The sequence below is a fragment of the Peromyscus leucopus genome, chromosome 4 (genome assembly GCF_004664715.2).
Source record: "Peromyscus leucopus breed LL Stock chromosome 4, UCI_PerLeu_2.1, whole genome shotgun sequence".
Classification (NCBI taxonomy): domain Eukaryota; kingdom Metazoa; phylum Chordata; class Mammalia; order Rodentia; family Cricetidae; genus Peromyscus; species Peromyscus leucopus.
Window position 1 is genome coordinate 102,176,738 of NC_051066.1, and position 17,272 is coordinate 102,194,009.

Genomic DNA, 17,272 nt, shown 5'->3' on the forward strand with positions numbered 1-17,272 from the left:
AATCTCATCGAACAGGGAGAAGTCAAGCCAGTATCTAATTAGAGCTTTTACCCCTGCTGACTAGTGTTCATGGTACTTGAAGATATTCTTCTGCACTCTACCAGAGGAGAAAGGTAACCATCAATCCAGCAATAAACCATGCAATCTACAACAGTGACCTTCCTACAAGAAATGCTGGTACAATAGGGGCACAAATGTTGTGGGAGTGATCAACCACTGTCTGATCAGATTTAAGTCCCACTCCAGGAGCAACCCATGCCTGACACTGTTCCTTGGGTGACTATGAACTTCAGACTGGGTAAATCATGGGCCTAGGGGAAAACCAAATACTACTGTTCTGCTAAAGGAACATAGGAATGAAATGACTCCTAGACATTCTGCTGTATTCATAGACTAGTGCCCCACATAGCCATCATCAACAACTTCATCTTGCAGTAGATGGAAACTAACACAGTGACCCACAATTGGACAACATGCAGAGAGATATTTTAGAACACTAAGTCCTAAATGGGATGTCTTCATCAAGCTCCTCCCTTCAAGGCTCAGGGATCTATGCAGAAGAGGAGGTGGAAAGATTATACCAGCGAGAGGGGATGGATGATTTCAAAGAAATAGTGTTTTCCAGATACAACAGAACCGATGCATATATGACCTCACAGAGACTGTGGCAGCAAGCACAGGGCCTGTACTAGTTCAAGCCAAACTGGATCTCAATGCTGAGAGAGGAAGTGGACACAGGCTACCACCCCTACCCAAGAAGCTATCTGCAATTGACACACTCTTGTAAAGGAAAAATTAGTTTTCTCCTATGGAGTCTCATTGGCCTATGGAGTCTCATTGGCCTATGGAGTCTCATTAACTACACTTAAATATAGGCCTCATGCCTAGTAGTAAATAGATAACACAAAATGACTCAATGATATTTTTATATTTTTTTACTTAAATTGCTTTGTTGGGCATTTTTTGTCTTACTGCTATTTTACTTGTATATTATAGTTTGTTAGTTTGTTTTTTATGAGGGGTGTGTGTGTGTGCATGTGCGTGCGTGCGTGCGTGCGTGTGTGTGTGTGTGTGTGTGTGTGCGCGCGCGCACGCGCACACACACACACTCTTTGTGAATTCTGTTTTGTTTTGTTTTGTTTTTGCTTGTTTGCTTGCTTGTTCACTTGCTAAAGAGAAAGAGAAGGAGAAGGTGTGGAGTTGAGTGGATGGGGAGATGGAAAAGGACTGGCAGGAGCTGGGGGAAGTGGGAACCTTGATCAGATAATTTTGTATGAGAATTGTTTTCAATGTAAAAAAATAAAAAAGAAATAAACTTTTAGAAATCAGTTTTATTTATTTTGCTTTTAAATGAGATTCTTTCTCAAAACATTGGGACAAAAGCACTCATATAAACACATACATGCACATGAAATTTCATTGCCAATAATTTCATAGCAAATTCTATTCATATTTTTCATAGGTGGAAATAAATAAACTTTAATTTATTGAATTTCTACAGACATCATTAAAAAGTCACCTATCTTTTAAACTGACATCTTTATTTCAACCTTTATCTGACATACCTCAAAGTGTAACAAATCCTAGCTTCACATTTGCAAATGAGTGAACTCAGCTGATGCTCAGAGAAAACTCCTTAGTAATCTCAGGAACTCCAGAAATACTCCATAGTTATACATAATGATATGAAAACATATTTTGAGTATTTCACTTTGATTTAATAATCAAGGAATATTGATGTAAGTTTTCTGCAAACTATCTGTGAGTATTAGTTGTGATGAGTGGCTAAATAAGGGTAATTGTCAGATTTTCTTGAAGGTATAAATACATAAGACAAAAATCTTAAGAAAGTACACCACCGAATTGTATGTATAGGGTTAACAGTTTTTAAATGTGAAAACATTATTGTTAAAAGCAACTGGAAATGACATACTGAAAGGAAACAAACATGTGCAAACATTCCCATTATTTAATTTCCATTCTTCTTTCCATAGCTGATATTTTAAAAAAGTGTATTGGCAGAGAAATGAGGATAAGATGCTCTACTCACCCAGTTTTGATATTTTAAGAATTCTTCAAAGCTCTTTGGAGGCTCTTGGTTTTTCTAATGAAGCAAAATCAGTCAATGACATTAATTCTAATTGTACTTAATATACATGACCTACTTAGGCAAATATAGTACTTAAGTTAGAACTTTTAGTGTTGTAAGATATTATAAAACATTCATTTGTGTACATTGTAAAGTCCAGGTACTTTGAAAAGAGACAGAAATAAGTGTTTAAATGCTGCCTCAACAAGAAATCCCTATGTGAATCTTGGTGAATGCTCTCATTTCAAATTCCAACAAGAGTTCCAAGATATTTTGAGGTATTGTGGACTGTATCCATAATAAACCCAGAGCCAGAAATATAATAAATATTCCTCTGTTGACAAGAAAGCCACAGAAAATTATGAGTATCCCATGGGGGCTTCAGGCTAACAATTCATAATTCCATTTTTATTATGTAGTAGTTTCTCTGTGCATTGAAAATATACTCAACAATAGACTAATTTTATCAAGATGAAACCTGAGTCCTTGTCTTTGAGACTTTGTACATATTCTTTCTTCTGCTTAGATAGCCTTCTGCCTAAAACTCTCTTTTCAAGCCCTTCTGGGCCTATTTAGCTCTCAATTAAAATATCAAATTAAAAGTCACATTTAATTGAAAGTTTAAAAATTCAAGATCAACCTAACTACCCAGAAACACCTGTTTTAAAACAAAATATCGCACAAAGACAAAAACAGAAAGTCACTTTTTTTCCCAAGAAGACTTCACTCTCCGAACCTCACAAAATTTCTTCAGGGTAACATTGAGTAGAGAGAGTCATGTCTCTAGAGAAATAGAGACTATGTACATCATAGCTGAATCACATTCATTGTATACAGTGGCTGTCACAAAGTCTCTAAGTACTTGCTGTATGCATCACTTGATCAATAGGTGAGCAGATAAATGGGAGAAGTATCTAGATATTTGAAAAATGCTAACATGTCTGGAGAATGAAAATACAGTGTGGAGAAGCCAGAGAGAAAAAGAGAAAGAAAAGTCCAGAAGTGTAATTCATTAATAAATATTACGACATGGCTGAAAAGAATGAAATCACATTTTAATTTATTAAAACACTTATTGTACATTCTCCTATTAAATGGTCCAGTTTATAAAATCACAGGGCTGTACTTTGTAAAACTAATTACACATTTGGAGTTAAATGGAATATTTCACACTCTTAATATTATTTAAATATATGAATATCATTAAACATGCATTTAACAAATGATAGTAAAATAAATAATGTAGGTAAAAAGAGTATATAAAATAACAAGAATAAATGAAGTCAAGTAAGAAAACATGGAGCTCTGGGCCTAAGAAGATTGAGAAAGATTTATGAGGGACAGAATAAACAAAAGTCTTAGAAATGAAATAAATTTAAATGTTTTATTTTATTTTAATGGTTATCAAATTATTCCAAGTATAAACTTAAAATAATATCACATTTTACTTGATGGGAAATAGAAAAAAATGAATCGAAGGAGATAAATTTACATAGGAAACTTTTAGCCAACTCAATATGAAATGTCTAGAATAACGTGGCAAGGAGGTAAGGAATGAGAAGGTAAATGAACAGCTACTTTCATAGAAGTAGAGTGCTGCTCCGTGGAACTAATAAGAAAAAACGGGTCATGTGAAAAGCATTATTTTCTAGGTGTTAATGAAAGCCAGCAGATACTGATAACTATGATGGGTCAAGGTTATAATGCTTTCTTCCAAACTGACCAAAGCACTAAGCGACCTGCAGGGCTCTTCTCAGCACAAGATCACTTCAACAGCAGGGGAAGCCGGTGAAGCCAGTCCTGCTGATGGCCTGAAATCTAGACAGAACATACTCTCTATAAATAAGCACAAATCCACAAGAGCTTCCTTACCTGAGAGACAAGCTTCGGCATCCACTGAACCTTCCCTTGGCCTGCCATGGTGGAATAAACACGGAGATGAAGAGATCAGTTGGGTCTTAGGTGTCAGTCTGAGTTCAGGGAACAAACTGAAAGACACCCAAATGCAAAAGTAGATGACTTAACAACCCCTCTGTGTCATTTTCAAGCCTCACTTATGAATGTTGTTAACAAAGTCACAGTGGAGGAAGAGCATACACAGGGAAAGCTGTACAGATTGATATATTCTTACAGGTTTGAATTTCAGAGACTGAGCAGAATTGAAAAAAATTAAATGTCATTCCAAACTTCTCCTAGCTCAAATATCAAGAAAATATAAGAAGTAATTAGAAGAGGTTGGAGGTTTAGTTAATACCAAATAAACTCAGTCCAACTAAAGTTACAGCTAATCCTAAAGCTCAATTCAACTCAAAGAAGATTCTAGACCAGCCTTTCACTCTAAGAGGGTTACATATAGCCTTTTACTCTAAAAGCCAAACAGAGAAAAAGACCTGTGCTCTCCAAAACTAAAAACAATTAAATCTCAGCTGCTTTCCACAATGATTGTTACATAATGTTCAACAGGAAAGCAATACAGAACAACCCAAGGAGGAAAAATGAGATTCATAATCTAGGAAAAATGATGTTAATCATATTTACAGGTACCTAAGAAAATGTATATATCAGGTACCTAAGAAAATACTTATTGTGATAAGCAGACAAGGACTTAAAAACTACCACAAAGATATTAAAGGTTTTGTAATACAGGTTAGATAACAGTGCATGAAGAATATAGTGGCACAGCCCTGTAATCCCAGCTACTCTGCAGGCTGAAGCATGGGGATTCCAAGTTTGAGGGCTTCTTAGACAATTTAGCAAGACCCTGACAAAAAAAACAGAAAGAAGTCATTCTTTTTTACAGCTGAGTAATACTCTATTGTGTGTATGTAGCACATTTTCTTTATCCATTCTTTGGCTGAGGGGCGTCTAGGTTGTTTCCAGGTTCTGGCTATTATGAATAATGCTGCTATGAACATAGTTGAGCAAGTGTCCTTGTGGTATGCTTGAGCATCCCTTGGGTATATACCCACGAGTGGTATCATTGCGTCTTGAAGTAGACTGATTCTCAATTTTCTGAGAAACAGCCATACTGATTTCCAAAGTGGCTGTATAAGTTTGCACTCCCACCAATAGTGTATGAGTGTTCCCCTTGTTCCATATCCTCTCCAACATAAGCTGTCATCAGTGTTTTTGATCTTAGCCATCCTGACAGGTGTAAGATGGTATCTCAGAGTCATTTTGATTCGCATTTCCCTGATGACTAAGGATGTTGAGCAATTCCTTAAATGTCTTTCGGCCATTTGGGATTCTTCTGCTGAAAATTCTCTGTTTAGTTCTGTAACCTATTTTTTAATTGGATTGTTTGGCATTTTGACGTCTAGTTTCTTGAGTCCTTTATATATTTGGAGATCAGCCCTATGTCAGATGTGGGGTTGGTGAAGATCTTTGTCCATTCCATAGGCTATTATTTTGCCTTACTTACTGTGTCCTTTATTGTACAGATTGAGCAGGCTGCATTATGTATTTAAGAATACATATATATGAATATGTATTCATATATACATGTAACAACATAACAACAATTACTGAAGAAAGAGGCCATGAATTGAAAGAGAACAAGATGGTACTTAAGGGCAATTTTGGAGGTGGGAAAAAGAATGAGAAAATGGTTTAATTATATTATAATCTCATAAATTATAAATAAATATTTTTAAGATAATAAAAACAGAAAGAGGGCAGCCTCTGCTCAGGACTACAAACTTAACCCCCATGTCTTAAATTAGGCTCTTTTATATGAGGCTTTTCTTGATTAAACAAGAGATTAGAACTCTTCCTTTCAAATAATTCAGAGTAAAAGACACAGAGATAGCCTTTCTTCTTTCATGCAGTATGGTCACACTAACCGCTATCATCCTGAATAAGATTTTCCTTATACTGACTTCATATAACTGTACTAAACAAAATGAATAGCCCTGGGCTTCTGAACTTCATCTTACAGCTGTAAGATCCATCCATGCCGTCTCATCTAATGGAATTCCACGGCTCTGGTATAATACTGCATAGTATAATCCAAGTTTTTATGCCTGTTCTACTTTTGGGGAACCTAAGTCACTTCCCACTTGCGTGTTACTCCTTACTAACACGAACATTGTTTGTTTGTTTTGTTTTTACATCCCTAACCCAGTCCCCCACCACTTCCCCTCTCCCCCTTTACCCCAATCCACTCTTCCTCCTCTCTTTCTCTTCAGAAAAGGGCAGGCCTCCCATAGATATCAGCCAGCAATGGTATTTCAAGTTGCAGTGAGACTAGGCACCTCCTCTCCTATTAAGGCTGAATGAGGCAACACAGTAGGAGGAATGGGTCCCAAAAGCGGGCAACAGAGTCAGAGACAGCCCCTATCACTATTCGGAGTTCCACAAGACCAAGCTACACAACTGTCACATATATGCAGAGGGCCTAGGTCAGTCCCATGTAGGCTCCCTGAGTCTCGGTTCAGTCTCTGTGAGCCCCTATGAGCCCTGGTTAGTTGATTCTGTAGGTCATATTCCTATGGTGTCCTTGACCCCTCTGGTTCCTACAATCCATCATCCCCCTATTCCACAGGATTCCCTGAGCTCCACCTAAGGTTTGGCTGTGGGTCTCTCTGCATCTGTTTCCATCAGTTGCTGGGTGAAGCCTCTCTGATGACAATTGGGATAGGCAACAATAGCAGAACATCATTAGGAATAATTTCATTGAATTTGTTTTGTCAGTTGTGTTTGGTTCTGTCCTAGGTCTCTGAGCTAACCCAACTCTGGGTCCTGGCATTCTAGGCACTGTCAGGAGTGAGTTTCCCCTCATGGTAAGAGTCTCAAGCTTGGCTGGTCATTGGTTGGCTATTCCCACAATCCATGCACCACTTTTACCTCAAAACATTTTGTAGGCAGGACAAATTATAGGTTGAAGGTTTTGTGGCTGCGTTGGTGTCCAAATCCCTCTACTGGAAGTCTTGCTTGGTTATAGGAGATGCAGTCTAGGCTCTGTATTCCCCTTTGCCAGGAGTCTTAGCTAGGGTCACCCTCATAGATTCCTGGAAGTTTCCGTTGCACTAGGTTTCTAGTTCTTCCCAGAGATACCCCGATTCCAGTTGTCTCTCCCAGAACTCTCTCCCTCCATCCTTAACAAACCTGATCCCTCCTGTTCCCATCCTCGCCCCCAATTCATATCCCCCCTCCCATCCACTTGTAATGTCTATTGTATTTCCCCTTCACAGTGAGATTCATGTGTCCCCCTTGAGCCTTCCTTGTTACTTAGGTTCTTTGGGTCTGTGGATTGTAGCATGGTCCTCTTTTACTTTACAGCAAGTATACACTTATAAGTGAATACATACCATGTTTGTCTTTCTGGGTCTGATTTATCTCACTCAGGATGATCTTTTCTGGTTTCACCCATTTACCAGAAATATTCTTGATGTCATTATTTTTAACAGATGAGTAATATTCCATCGTGCAAATTACCACATTTTCTTTTTCCATTCCTTTGTTGAGAGACATCTAGATTGTTTCCAGTTTCTGGCTACTATGAGTAAAGCAGCTATGAACATAGTTGTGCAAGTGTCCTTGTGGTATGGTGGATTGTCCTCTGAGATTATGCCCATGAGTGATATAGCTGGGTCTTGGGTCTTTCTCAATTTTCTGAGAAACCACCATATTGATTTCCAAATTAGCTGTACAAGTTTGCACTCCCACCATCAGTGGAGGAGTGTTCATCTTTATCCACATCCTTTCTAACATGAAAACTTGTGTTTTTGATCTTAGCCTTTCTGACAGGTGTAAGATGGAATCTCAAGAGTTATTTTGATTTGTATTTCTCTGATGGCTGAGGATGTTGAACACTTCTTTAAGTGCTTCTTAGCCATTTGGGATTCCTCTGTTGAGAATTCTCTGTTTAGATCTGTAACCATTTTTTTTTTTTTTTTTTTTTTTTTTTCGAGACGTTTCTCTTGTAGCTTTGTGCTTTCTGAGCTCACTTGTAGCCAGGCTGCTCGAACTCACAGAGATCCGCCTGCTCTCCCCGATGCTGGATAAAGGCGGCGCACCACGCCGCTCTGTAACCCATTTTTAATTGGATTAATTGGCTTGTTGATGTCTAGTTTCTTGAGTTTTTTTTTTTAATATATATTTTGAATATCACCCCTTTGTCAGATGTGGGGTTGGTGAAGATCTTTTCCTATTCTGCAGGCTGAGGATTTGTTTTTGTGACAGTGTCCTATGCCTTACAGAATCTTTTCAGTTTCATGAGGTCCCATTTATTAATTATCAATCTTAGTGCCTATGTAATTGGTGTTCTGTTCAGGAAGTTGTCTCCTGTGCCAATGCATTCAAGGCTATTCCCCACTTTCTCTTCTATCAGGGTCAGTGTATCTGGATTTATGTTGAGGTTTTTGATCCACTTGGGACTTGAAATTTTTGCAGGGTGATAGATATGAATTTATTTGCATTCTTCTACATGCTGACATCCAGTTATACCAGCACCATTTGTTGAAGATGCTTTCTTTTTTTTCATTGTATAATTTTGATTTCTCTGTCAAAAATCAAGTGTCCACAGGTGTGTGGATTTATTCTGGCTTTTAGATTCACTTCTATTGATCAACCTGTCTGTTTTTATGCCAATACCATGAAGTTTTTATTACTATTGCTCTGTAGTACAGCTTGCAATCAGGATGGTGATACCTGCAGAAGTTCTTTTATTGTACAGTTTTTTTAAGCTATCTTGGGTTTTTCGTTTTTCCATATGAAGCTGAGTATTGTTCTTTCAAGGTGTGTAAAGAACTGTGTTGGAATTTTGATGGGGATTGCATTGAATCTATAGATTTTTTTTGGTAAGATGCCCATTTTTACTATGTTAATTCTATTAATCCATGGGCATGGGAGATCTTTCCATCTTCTCCGCTGTGGGATGATCCTTTTGTATGCTGTGAATATGTATTAATCTCATTGGTTAATAATAAAGCTGTTTGGCCTATAGCAAGGCAGGATGTTAGGCCAGACAATCAAATTGAGGATTAGGATGAAGAAGGGTGGAGTCAGGAGAAATGCAAGCAAGCCACCCAAGAAGCAAGATGCCAGAAGACCGATAAAGCCATGGGCCATGTGGCAATACACAGATTAACAGAAATTGGTTAATTTAAAAGTAAGAGCTAGTTAATAATAAGCCTGAGCTATTGACTGAGTATTTTGTAATTAATATAAGTTTTTGTGTGTTTATTTAGGACTAGGCAGTTGGGAAAGGAAAAACTCTGCCTCTGTTTACATACGGCAACCAATGTGGGGCACATAATCCACGAAAAAGCCTGAGAAAGCTTTAAAAAAGGGGGGGGCATCTAGACACACAAAAATGGAGACAAGAGCAGCTTCACATTTCATGTCTCTCATGCAGGACATGGTACAGAGACTCATCCCCTGGCTGAGGCCTGCAGGTTTGAGCTGCAGCATGGCAGATTCCCATAGTCTCATACAGGCTGCGGTACAGAGAGGCATCTCTCAGCTGCCACTTCGTGGTGGATTTAGGGTTTTTGCTCATGCAGACAAAAAGGGTTAGAGATACACAGTAAGGACAGATTCAGACAAAAAGGCCTCTAAACGAGTCACAGTGTGTTTGAAAAAATGTTTATAGCCTTGGGAGAGAGAAGAGAATGGGTAGAAACAGTCAAAGATTTTTAAAAAATGATTTAAAAATAATAATAAAGCCCTTAAAAGGGACTAGAGTAATAAAAATATGATAAGCCACATAAAGATGGGAAATACACAGAGTCTGAATTCTATATTTTATTGTGTTATCTTTATATTTTTTGACTGTTAATGGATGAATGATAACTGCCGAGAGACATTTGATTGTGAAAGCTACTAAATTAAACCAACCTATATATTTTAAAATTTTCTTGACTTAAAAAAATTTAAGTCAAAAGATATGTTACTTTGGGGTAAAAGTTATGCTTTTGTTTTCACAGGAAATAAGAGGCTATGGATTCATTCCAGGTGAAGGAAAATCAGGTTTGATTGAGGAAGACCCCCTGAAATCCTGACTACAGACATGAAAAAATAAACCTAAAATAACTACAAGACACATGACATATATTTTACCTGCTCAAACATAAAACAAAAAATTATCTTATTATCTTTGGTTGTCTTATGTACAATGTACAGTTTATATTTGTATTAAGACAAATATGTATGTTACCTTTACAAGTTTATATATTTTCAGAACAAGGGGACCAAACACCAATATATATGGGCCAGATGATCCAACATCCAAAATAGCTTCAAGGCTGAATAAGATGATCCAGCCTCACAAAATATTCTAGTCAAGACTTAACAATTATTCTGATTTTCTAGGGGTCCCTCAAAGATTACCAGTGCCCACCAATCAGCAGGAAGTAGTCCAGAAAACTATATCAACATTCCCCAAATATTGGTTATAAAAATATTTGTTTTCATTTAAGAAGGGTTAGTTACAAATTGTTATTCATCATAGTCAATCTCTTTCTAAAAGAAGAAAAGGGGATAGGGTATAGAAATGATGGGATAAAAGGGTAGATTATTATGATGGAAAAAAGGGTATATTAGTGAATCTACTTTAATCCAAAAAACAACTATTAATCTCAAAATATTTTACATTGGTAAGGATTTTAGTTTATTGATACAAATTTTAAATGTATAATTCTACTCTTGTTTAAGTTATTGAGTTTATGCAGCTCAATTAAAAATGTAATATATAATTACAAAATACAGATCTATAATAGTCAAACTTATAGCCATAAAGATATATTTCAAATAGATAGATAATCTTCAAACACTTCAAAGACCTACAGAATATGGGATTTTAAATGTTTTAATGACTTAGACTTTTCAAGACAGTGAGACATGTCTGCTCCTGGCAGCACCAATATACTCCAGAAAAGATGATGGATATCAAAGAAATTCTGTATGGAGTTTGTTTCCTTTATGGCAAAAGCTAGCCATATGGCCCTTGCCTCAATTGCTGACAGTTACTGTCCAAACTGGACCAGCAGAACACAAGAAAGCAACTGCTGAACTTTGCCAAGACAAGGTAGGACAGTACTTCAAAATTCCCTGCTTCACAGGAAAGTCTGTCAGATATTCTAGGTCTGTAGGCCAGAAATGGATGCTCCAACACTACAGAGGAACCCTGGGTGACTGTCTAAGCATTCAGCTGTTTCTGTCATTTCTTACATTTTTTGGAAGTCTCTTGCCTGTACTTCCTGCTTACTCAGGTAATATTATTTCCTTCTCAGGTCTTTGATAGAGTTGAAGACAAGATAGCTGTAATTATGGTTTTCCTTAGTTATAATAAAAGATAAATTAGATATGAAACATTAGACTCACCAAGATAAGATGGATAATTAAACGTTTTCCCTAATTTTGTCAAATACAAATATACTAGACATTGTAAATATAATTCTTGCTTGATAACTGTTTTGTTATATGTAATTTTACTATGTTAAAGTTAAAACTTTCCTTTTTTATTAGACAGAAAAGGGGAGATGGTGTGGGATGACCCTTCTGTATGCTATGAATATTAATTACTTTCATTGGTTAATAATAAAGCTGTTTGGCCTATAGCAAGGCAGGATAAAGTTAGGCAGGACAATCAAACTTATGACTGGGATGCAGTAGGGTGCAGTCAGGAGAGAAATGAGCAAGCCACCCAAGAAGCAAGATTCCAGAGGACTGGTAAAGCCATGGGCCACATGGCAATACATAGATTAATAGAAATGGGTTAATTTAAAAGTAAGAGCTAGTTAATAACATAAGTGAGCTATTTGGCTGAGCACTTTGTAATTAATACAAGTTTTTGTGTATTTATTTGGGACCAGGTGGTTGGGACAGAAAAACTCCGCCTCCATTTACACTTCTTCAATTTCTTTCCTCAAAAAGTTGAAGTTCTTGTCATACAGGTATTTCACTTGCTTGGTTAGAGTTACGCCAATATATTTTATATTATTTGTGGCTACTATGAAGGGTGTTGTTTCCTTGATTTCTTTCTCAGCCTATTTATCATTTGTATATAGTAGGACTACTGTTTTTTTTTTTTAAAGTTAATTTTGTATCTAACCACTTTGCTAAAGTTATCAGCTGTAGGAGTTCCCTGGTAGAATTTTTTTGGGTCACTTACACATACTATCATATCATCTGCAAATAGTGGCACTTTGAATTCTTTCTTTCCAATTTTCCCTTTAAACTTCTTTAGTTGTTTTATTGTGCTAGCTAAAACTTCAAGTACTATATTGAATAGACATGAAAAATTGGAAGCCTTGTCTTGTTCCTAATTTTAGTGGAATTTTTTTAAGTTTCTCTCCATTTAATTTGATGTTGCCTTTATTATGTTTAGGTATGTTCCTTGTATCCCTGAACTCTCTAAGACTTTTATCAAGGGGTGATGGATTTCATCAAAGGCTTTTTCAGCATCTAATGAGACGATCATGTAGCTTTTTTTCTTTCAGTTTGCTTATATAGTGGATTAAATTGACAAATTTTCATATGTTAACCATCCTTGCATCTCTAGGATGAAGCCTACATCATGATATTTTTGATGTGTTTTTGGATTTGGTTTGTGAGTATTTTTGCATCTATGTTCATGAGGGAAATCAGCCTGTAATTCTTTTTCTTTGTTGAGTCTTTGTGTAGTTTGGGTATCAGAATGATTAGTCTCATACAATGAATTTGGCAATGTTCCTTCTGTTTCTATTTTGTGGAATAATTTGAGGAATATTGGCATTAGTTCTTTGGAAGTCTAGTAGAATTCTGTGCTAAAACCATCTAGCCCTGGACTTTTTTTTTTTTTTTTTTTTTTTTTTGGTCGAGAGACTTTTAAAGACTGCTTCTATTTCCTTGAAGGTTAAAAGTCTATTTAAATGGTTGATCTCATCTTGATTTAACTTTGGCAAGCGGTATCAAGAAAAAAATTGTTCATTTCTTTTAGATTTTCCAATGGAGTACAGTCTTTTGAATATGACCCAATGATTCTTTGGATTTCCTCAGTGTATGTTGAATTGTTCCACTCTCTAGAACATTCTTGTTAATGTCTTTTGACAGCATACAACCTGTAACTAGGAGTGGGATGGATAGGTCAGCTCTAGTGAGTACTGCCAAAGAGATTTCCAAGATGGTTGTATATTGATTCTCATTTTCAACAGAAATATATGAAAACTTCACTAAGTATACTTTTACTAAGAGCCTAACATTTAAAAATATTTCTGTAGATTCAGCAATGCCCTTTTTGAGACAAGGTCTTACTGTGTTGTCTAAATTGGCCTCCAACTCATGATCTTCCTGCCTTAGCCTCCTGAGTAGCTGGGATTACTGATATGTACCAACACATGGAAGAGCCATGCATCAATTATTAGTCACTTAATTATTTGGCTACATTGTATGAAATGCACCAGCAAGTGATTTGTCATGCCAACAGTGGCATGTGCTTACACAAAGCTAGACAGAATAGCACACTACATACTTAGCACATGTTATTGAATGAGCTGCACCTGTGCATGGATGGCAGCATAGTAGGTTTATTTATACCATCACCACAAATATCTGGGTAACACTTTTGCTATGATGTGACACAAAATCAAAAGTACATAATCTTTTCAGATTGGCTTCTCTCAGCTAATAATATACATTAAAGTCTTTTCATGCCTCGATAGCTCATTTTATGTATATTTAATTACTTTTTAACAATTTCATACAATGCATTTTGATCATATTCACTTCCTCTTCCAACTTCCCCCGGATCCACCCTCTCCATCCTCAACTTTCTACACACCCAACTTTGAGTTTTTATTATCTTAAAATAACAACAATAAAAACCCCTCCAGTCTGATTTGTGTTACACAATTACTCTTGGGAATGAGGCCTGTCCTGGAGCACGGTTTTACGAGTCACTATACTTCCTATATTGCCACATAAGCTATGGCCCTAATTCCTAGAAGCCCTCCGCAGGAGTGAAAATAGGAAACCTGTGACCCTGAGCCTAATATTTCTTCTAACTAGGGACAGTTATATGGATCTTTTGTCAGAAAGTTTTGTTTTATTAAGCCATTGATATTCTGCAGTTTCCTGGGCTAGCAGTAAGCACTGTTAGTTTATTTTAAGGGTTACAAATTCTTTGATAACACTTTGGGATGTGGGAACTATGCCCCCTTTCCTATGATCTGGACAGGCCTAATATCTGATTTTCAAGCAAAATAACAGGAGAGAAGTGACACTGTTAATTTTTTTTTGAAGATAGGTCAAAAATGACATGTCAGCCAAGTGGTGGCAGCACAATGCCTTTAATTCCAGCACTCAGGAGGCAGAGGCAGGCGAATTTCTGTGAGTTCGAGGTCAGCCTGGACTACAGAGTGAGTTCCAGGAAAGGCTCAAAGCTACATGGAGAAACCCTGTCTCGAAAAACCAAAAAAAAAAAAAAAAAAAAAAAGACATGCCATTTCAGCCTTCTTTGCAGCATTCCATCTGGAATGTGTCCTGGTTGGGTTTTGTGAGCTTGACACAAACTAGAGTCATTTGGGAAGAGGAAACCTCAACTGAGAAAATGCCTCTGTCAGATTGTCAATAGGTAAGTCTATAGTGCACTTTCTTGATGCATGATTGATGTGGGTGGGCCCATCCCATGGGGAGGAACAAGGGGGCACTGCCCCCCCTCCACAGGCAGGTGATCCTGGGCTGTATAAGAAAGCAGGCTAAGTATGCAATGGGGAGCAAGCTAGGAAGCAGCACTCCTTCATGGTTTCCGTGTTAGTTCCTGCTTTGAGTTCCTGCCTTGGTTTCCCTCAATGGACTATGACCTGGAATGTAAGCCAAATAAACTCTTTTCTCCCCAAGTTGCTTTTTATCATGGTTTTAGCACAGCAGTCAAAACTAAGACAGAGCCCCAGCCAAACCTACTAAGTCTGTTACATTCCTGCTCACTGTGAGAAGTCCAGGCCACATAGTGAGTTTATCACTAGGAGTTCTGATAGTATGCCCAGTCTTTCTAGTCTAGTTAAAAGAGAAAATCCAGCTTACTGTGCACTAGACCACGTGGTTGTTTCAAACTACTGTACTTGGAGTAATTTATTACATAGATATAGCAACCTGGAACACTGGTAAATAGTAACGCTTGCCTTTTCATCCATACAACTGAACTGCTGTGATAAAACTGAGTTACATTTTAAAAGAAAATGCTTGTGAAATATTTATCCCGGGCTTAGAAACTTTGTTACTGCTTTCTCCATGCCGAAAGTTATTCTCCCCAACTAAATGAGGGGCTAACATGCTTTTCATGGTAGTTTATAATAAAGGAAACATTTTTCAAACACAGTCAAGTGCATGCATATATGCACATACATGCAACTGAAAGCTCTATTAGATGGTACTTTTCTAAGTATTTTCTCCTGATATTTCTGCCCTGTATAATTTCATTATTTAAAGTGTGTGGTTTTGTTTGTTTTGTTTGTTTCTGACAGTGTCTCCCACAGTCCAGACTAGAATCAAATTCACTGTGTATGCCAGGATGGCCTTAATCTCTTGATCCTCCTGTCTCCCCAGTAATGGAATTACAAATATGAGGCATCACTGCCATCTCTAAAGTGTAGTTTTGACTACATTTTTGTTGTTGTTGTTTATAAATAGATCAAGATGTCAAACAACAGATCCTATACAATATCCTTTCCAGTTGAAAACACTTCTCTATAATATTACTACTCTTCAGATCATTTCCCTCACCCAGTCAGAAAGGCTTCATGGACTTCTCCAGGCACTTTTGAAACTCCTATAATTCATCATAATGTCTTCTATACTGCCCATGCTTAACATGTAAGCACTTCCAGGGCAAGATGTGAAGGCAATAACAACAACACAAAGCCAAAAATTGAAAGGGTCAACAATTAAAAGCAACATATCCCTTTCTTTGATGTTCAGTCCCTCACTGCTTGGTGTCTAACTTAGGGATTTGTGATGCTATATGTAAACAACTAAAGATTAAGTCCTAAGGCAGGTAGACATGCCAATGTGGGCTCCCAAGGCAGACTCTCAATGAGCTGTTTGAGCATTCGCCACATATGTATAATTTTGGTGGCTCTCATGTTGGTGACTTCTATTTTCTCTGTTTTATAAGGGAAAGTATAGGGTGAACTGACTGACTTAGAATGTCTTTCTTTCTGAATGCACTGTCTTGTAACCTTTTTGTTTAAAGTCTAGATTCAAATATCCATAAAACAATTTCTACTTCACTCTAGCTAATTCTGAGATTCCTTTTCTGCATCTTAATCAAGAATCCCAGTTTCATCTGAGTTGAGGTCCCCAAAACATGAAGGGAACTCTTCAGACTGCTGAGACTGACAGTGTGGAGCTTTGTGTGTCTCTTTGGGCTTTCTGCTAATGCTAATGTCCTCTGGCACCTCACCCCAAAAGAGCAGTCTAAAGAAGGGAAAGTGGCGTTATAAGACTCCCCTCCAGCTCCTTTTAAATTCTATTAAAATATGATCTCCCACTCATGGCCAAGCAACTCCTTTTAAGTGCTGTAAAAGGCCCTACTCTCACTTAGGGATGTGGTTCTGAGAATTCGTATGTTGAACGTTGTCTGTTGCTCTATTAACATTTTTTTATATCAATTCTATTCCCTGCTATTCGTGAGTCCACACAAGGCTCTACTCTTTTCCTTCTGTTTGTTAATTTTTCATAATTCATCATTCACTAAAGCAATTGCTTGACAGATGATAGTTTTGTTTCTAATTAACAACTCTTGTCTAGGTTTCTTTGAGGTGGGGCATAGAAAGATGATTTAATAAGTTATCCACATTATTCAACTTCAGAGCGCGGGGGGGGGAAGCATAGTATGTGCCAACTCTGCGTGTTTTAAACTAAGCAAAAAAGGTTATAAACGGTTTTCCTAAGAAGTCTACCGAGCATTAACTACTTGATACAGCCACACACAGCTACAAGTCTGCGTTCTCTATACTTGGGGGAGGTAACGCGGAGTGTTCTGAGTAGTTAACATTTTCTCAGCAACTCACGGCCAGTACTCTCGAAAGTGCTTTTCCGGAACTCGTGCCCAGTTCCGCGGCGTGGCCACCGCCGGCAGCACAGCCGGAAACCGACGGTTCCTATGGGACAGTTCAAGAAGGAAGCGAAGGCGGGACTTCCCTTCCGCATGAGTTCGACCGGCTGGTCCACGGGACTCTCCCTCCGAGCATGCGCCGTGCTTAG

At 37.5% G+C, this 17,272-nt stretch overlaps 1 protein-coding gene across 1 annotated transcript in view; it reads right to left on the reverse strand.

Moving 5' to 3' along the window:
• Positions 1–17,245, reverse strand: part of Fam227b (family with sequence similarity 227 member B) — a 170,070-nt gene extending 152,825 nt beyond the window's left edge. Inside the window, exons 1-3 of the mRNA XM_037205193.1 lie at positions 17,080–17,245; positions 3,962–4,077; positions 2,051–2,104 (exon numbers count right to left, since the gene is read on the reverse strand). Coding sequence (XP_037061088.1) covers positions 2,051–2,104; positions 3,962–4,009 — 102 coding nt within the window. The 5' untranslated portion in view covers positions 4,010–4,077; positions 17,080–17,245. The remainder of the gene's footprint in view (positions 1–2,050; positions 2,105–3,961; positions 4,078–17,079) is intronic.
• Between the last annotated feature and the right edge of the window lie 27 nt (positions 17,246–17,272).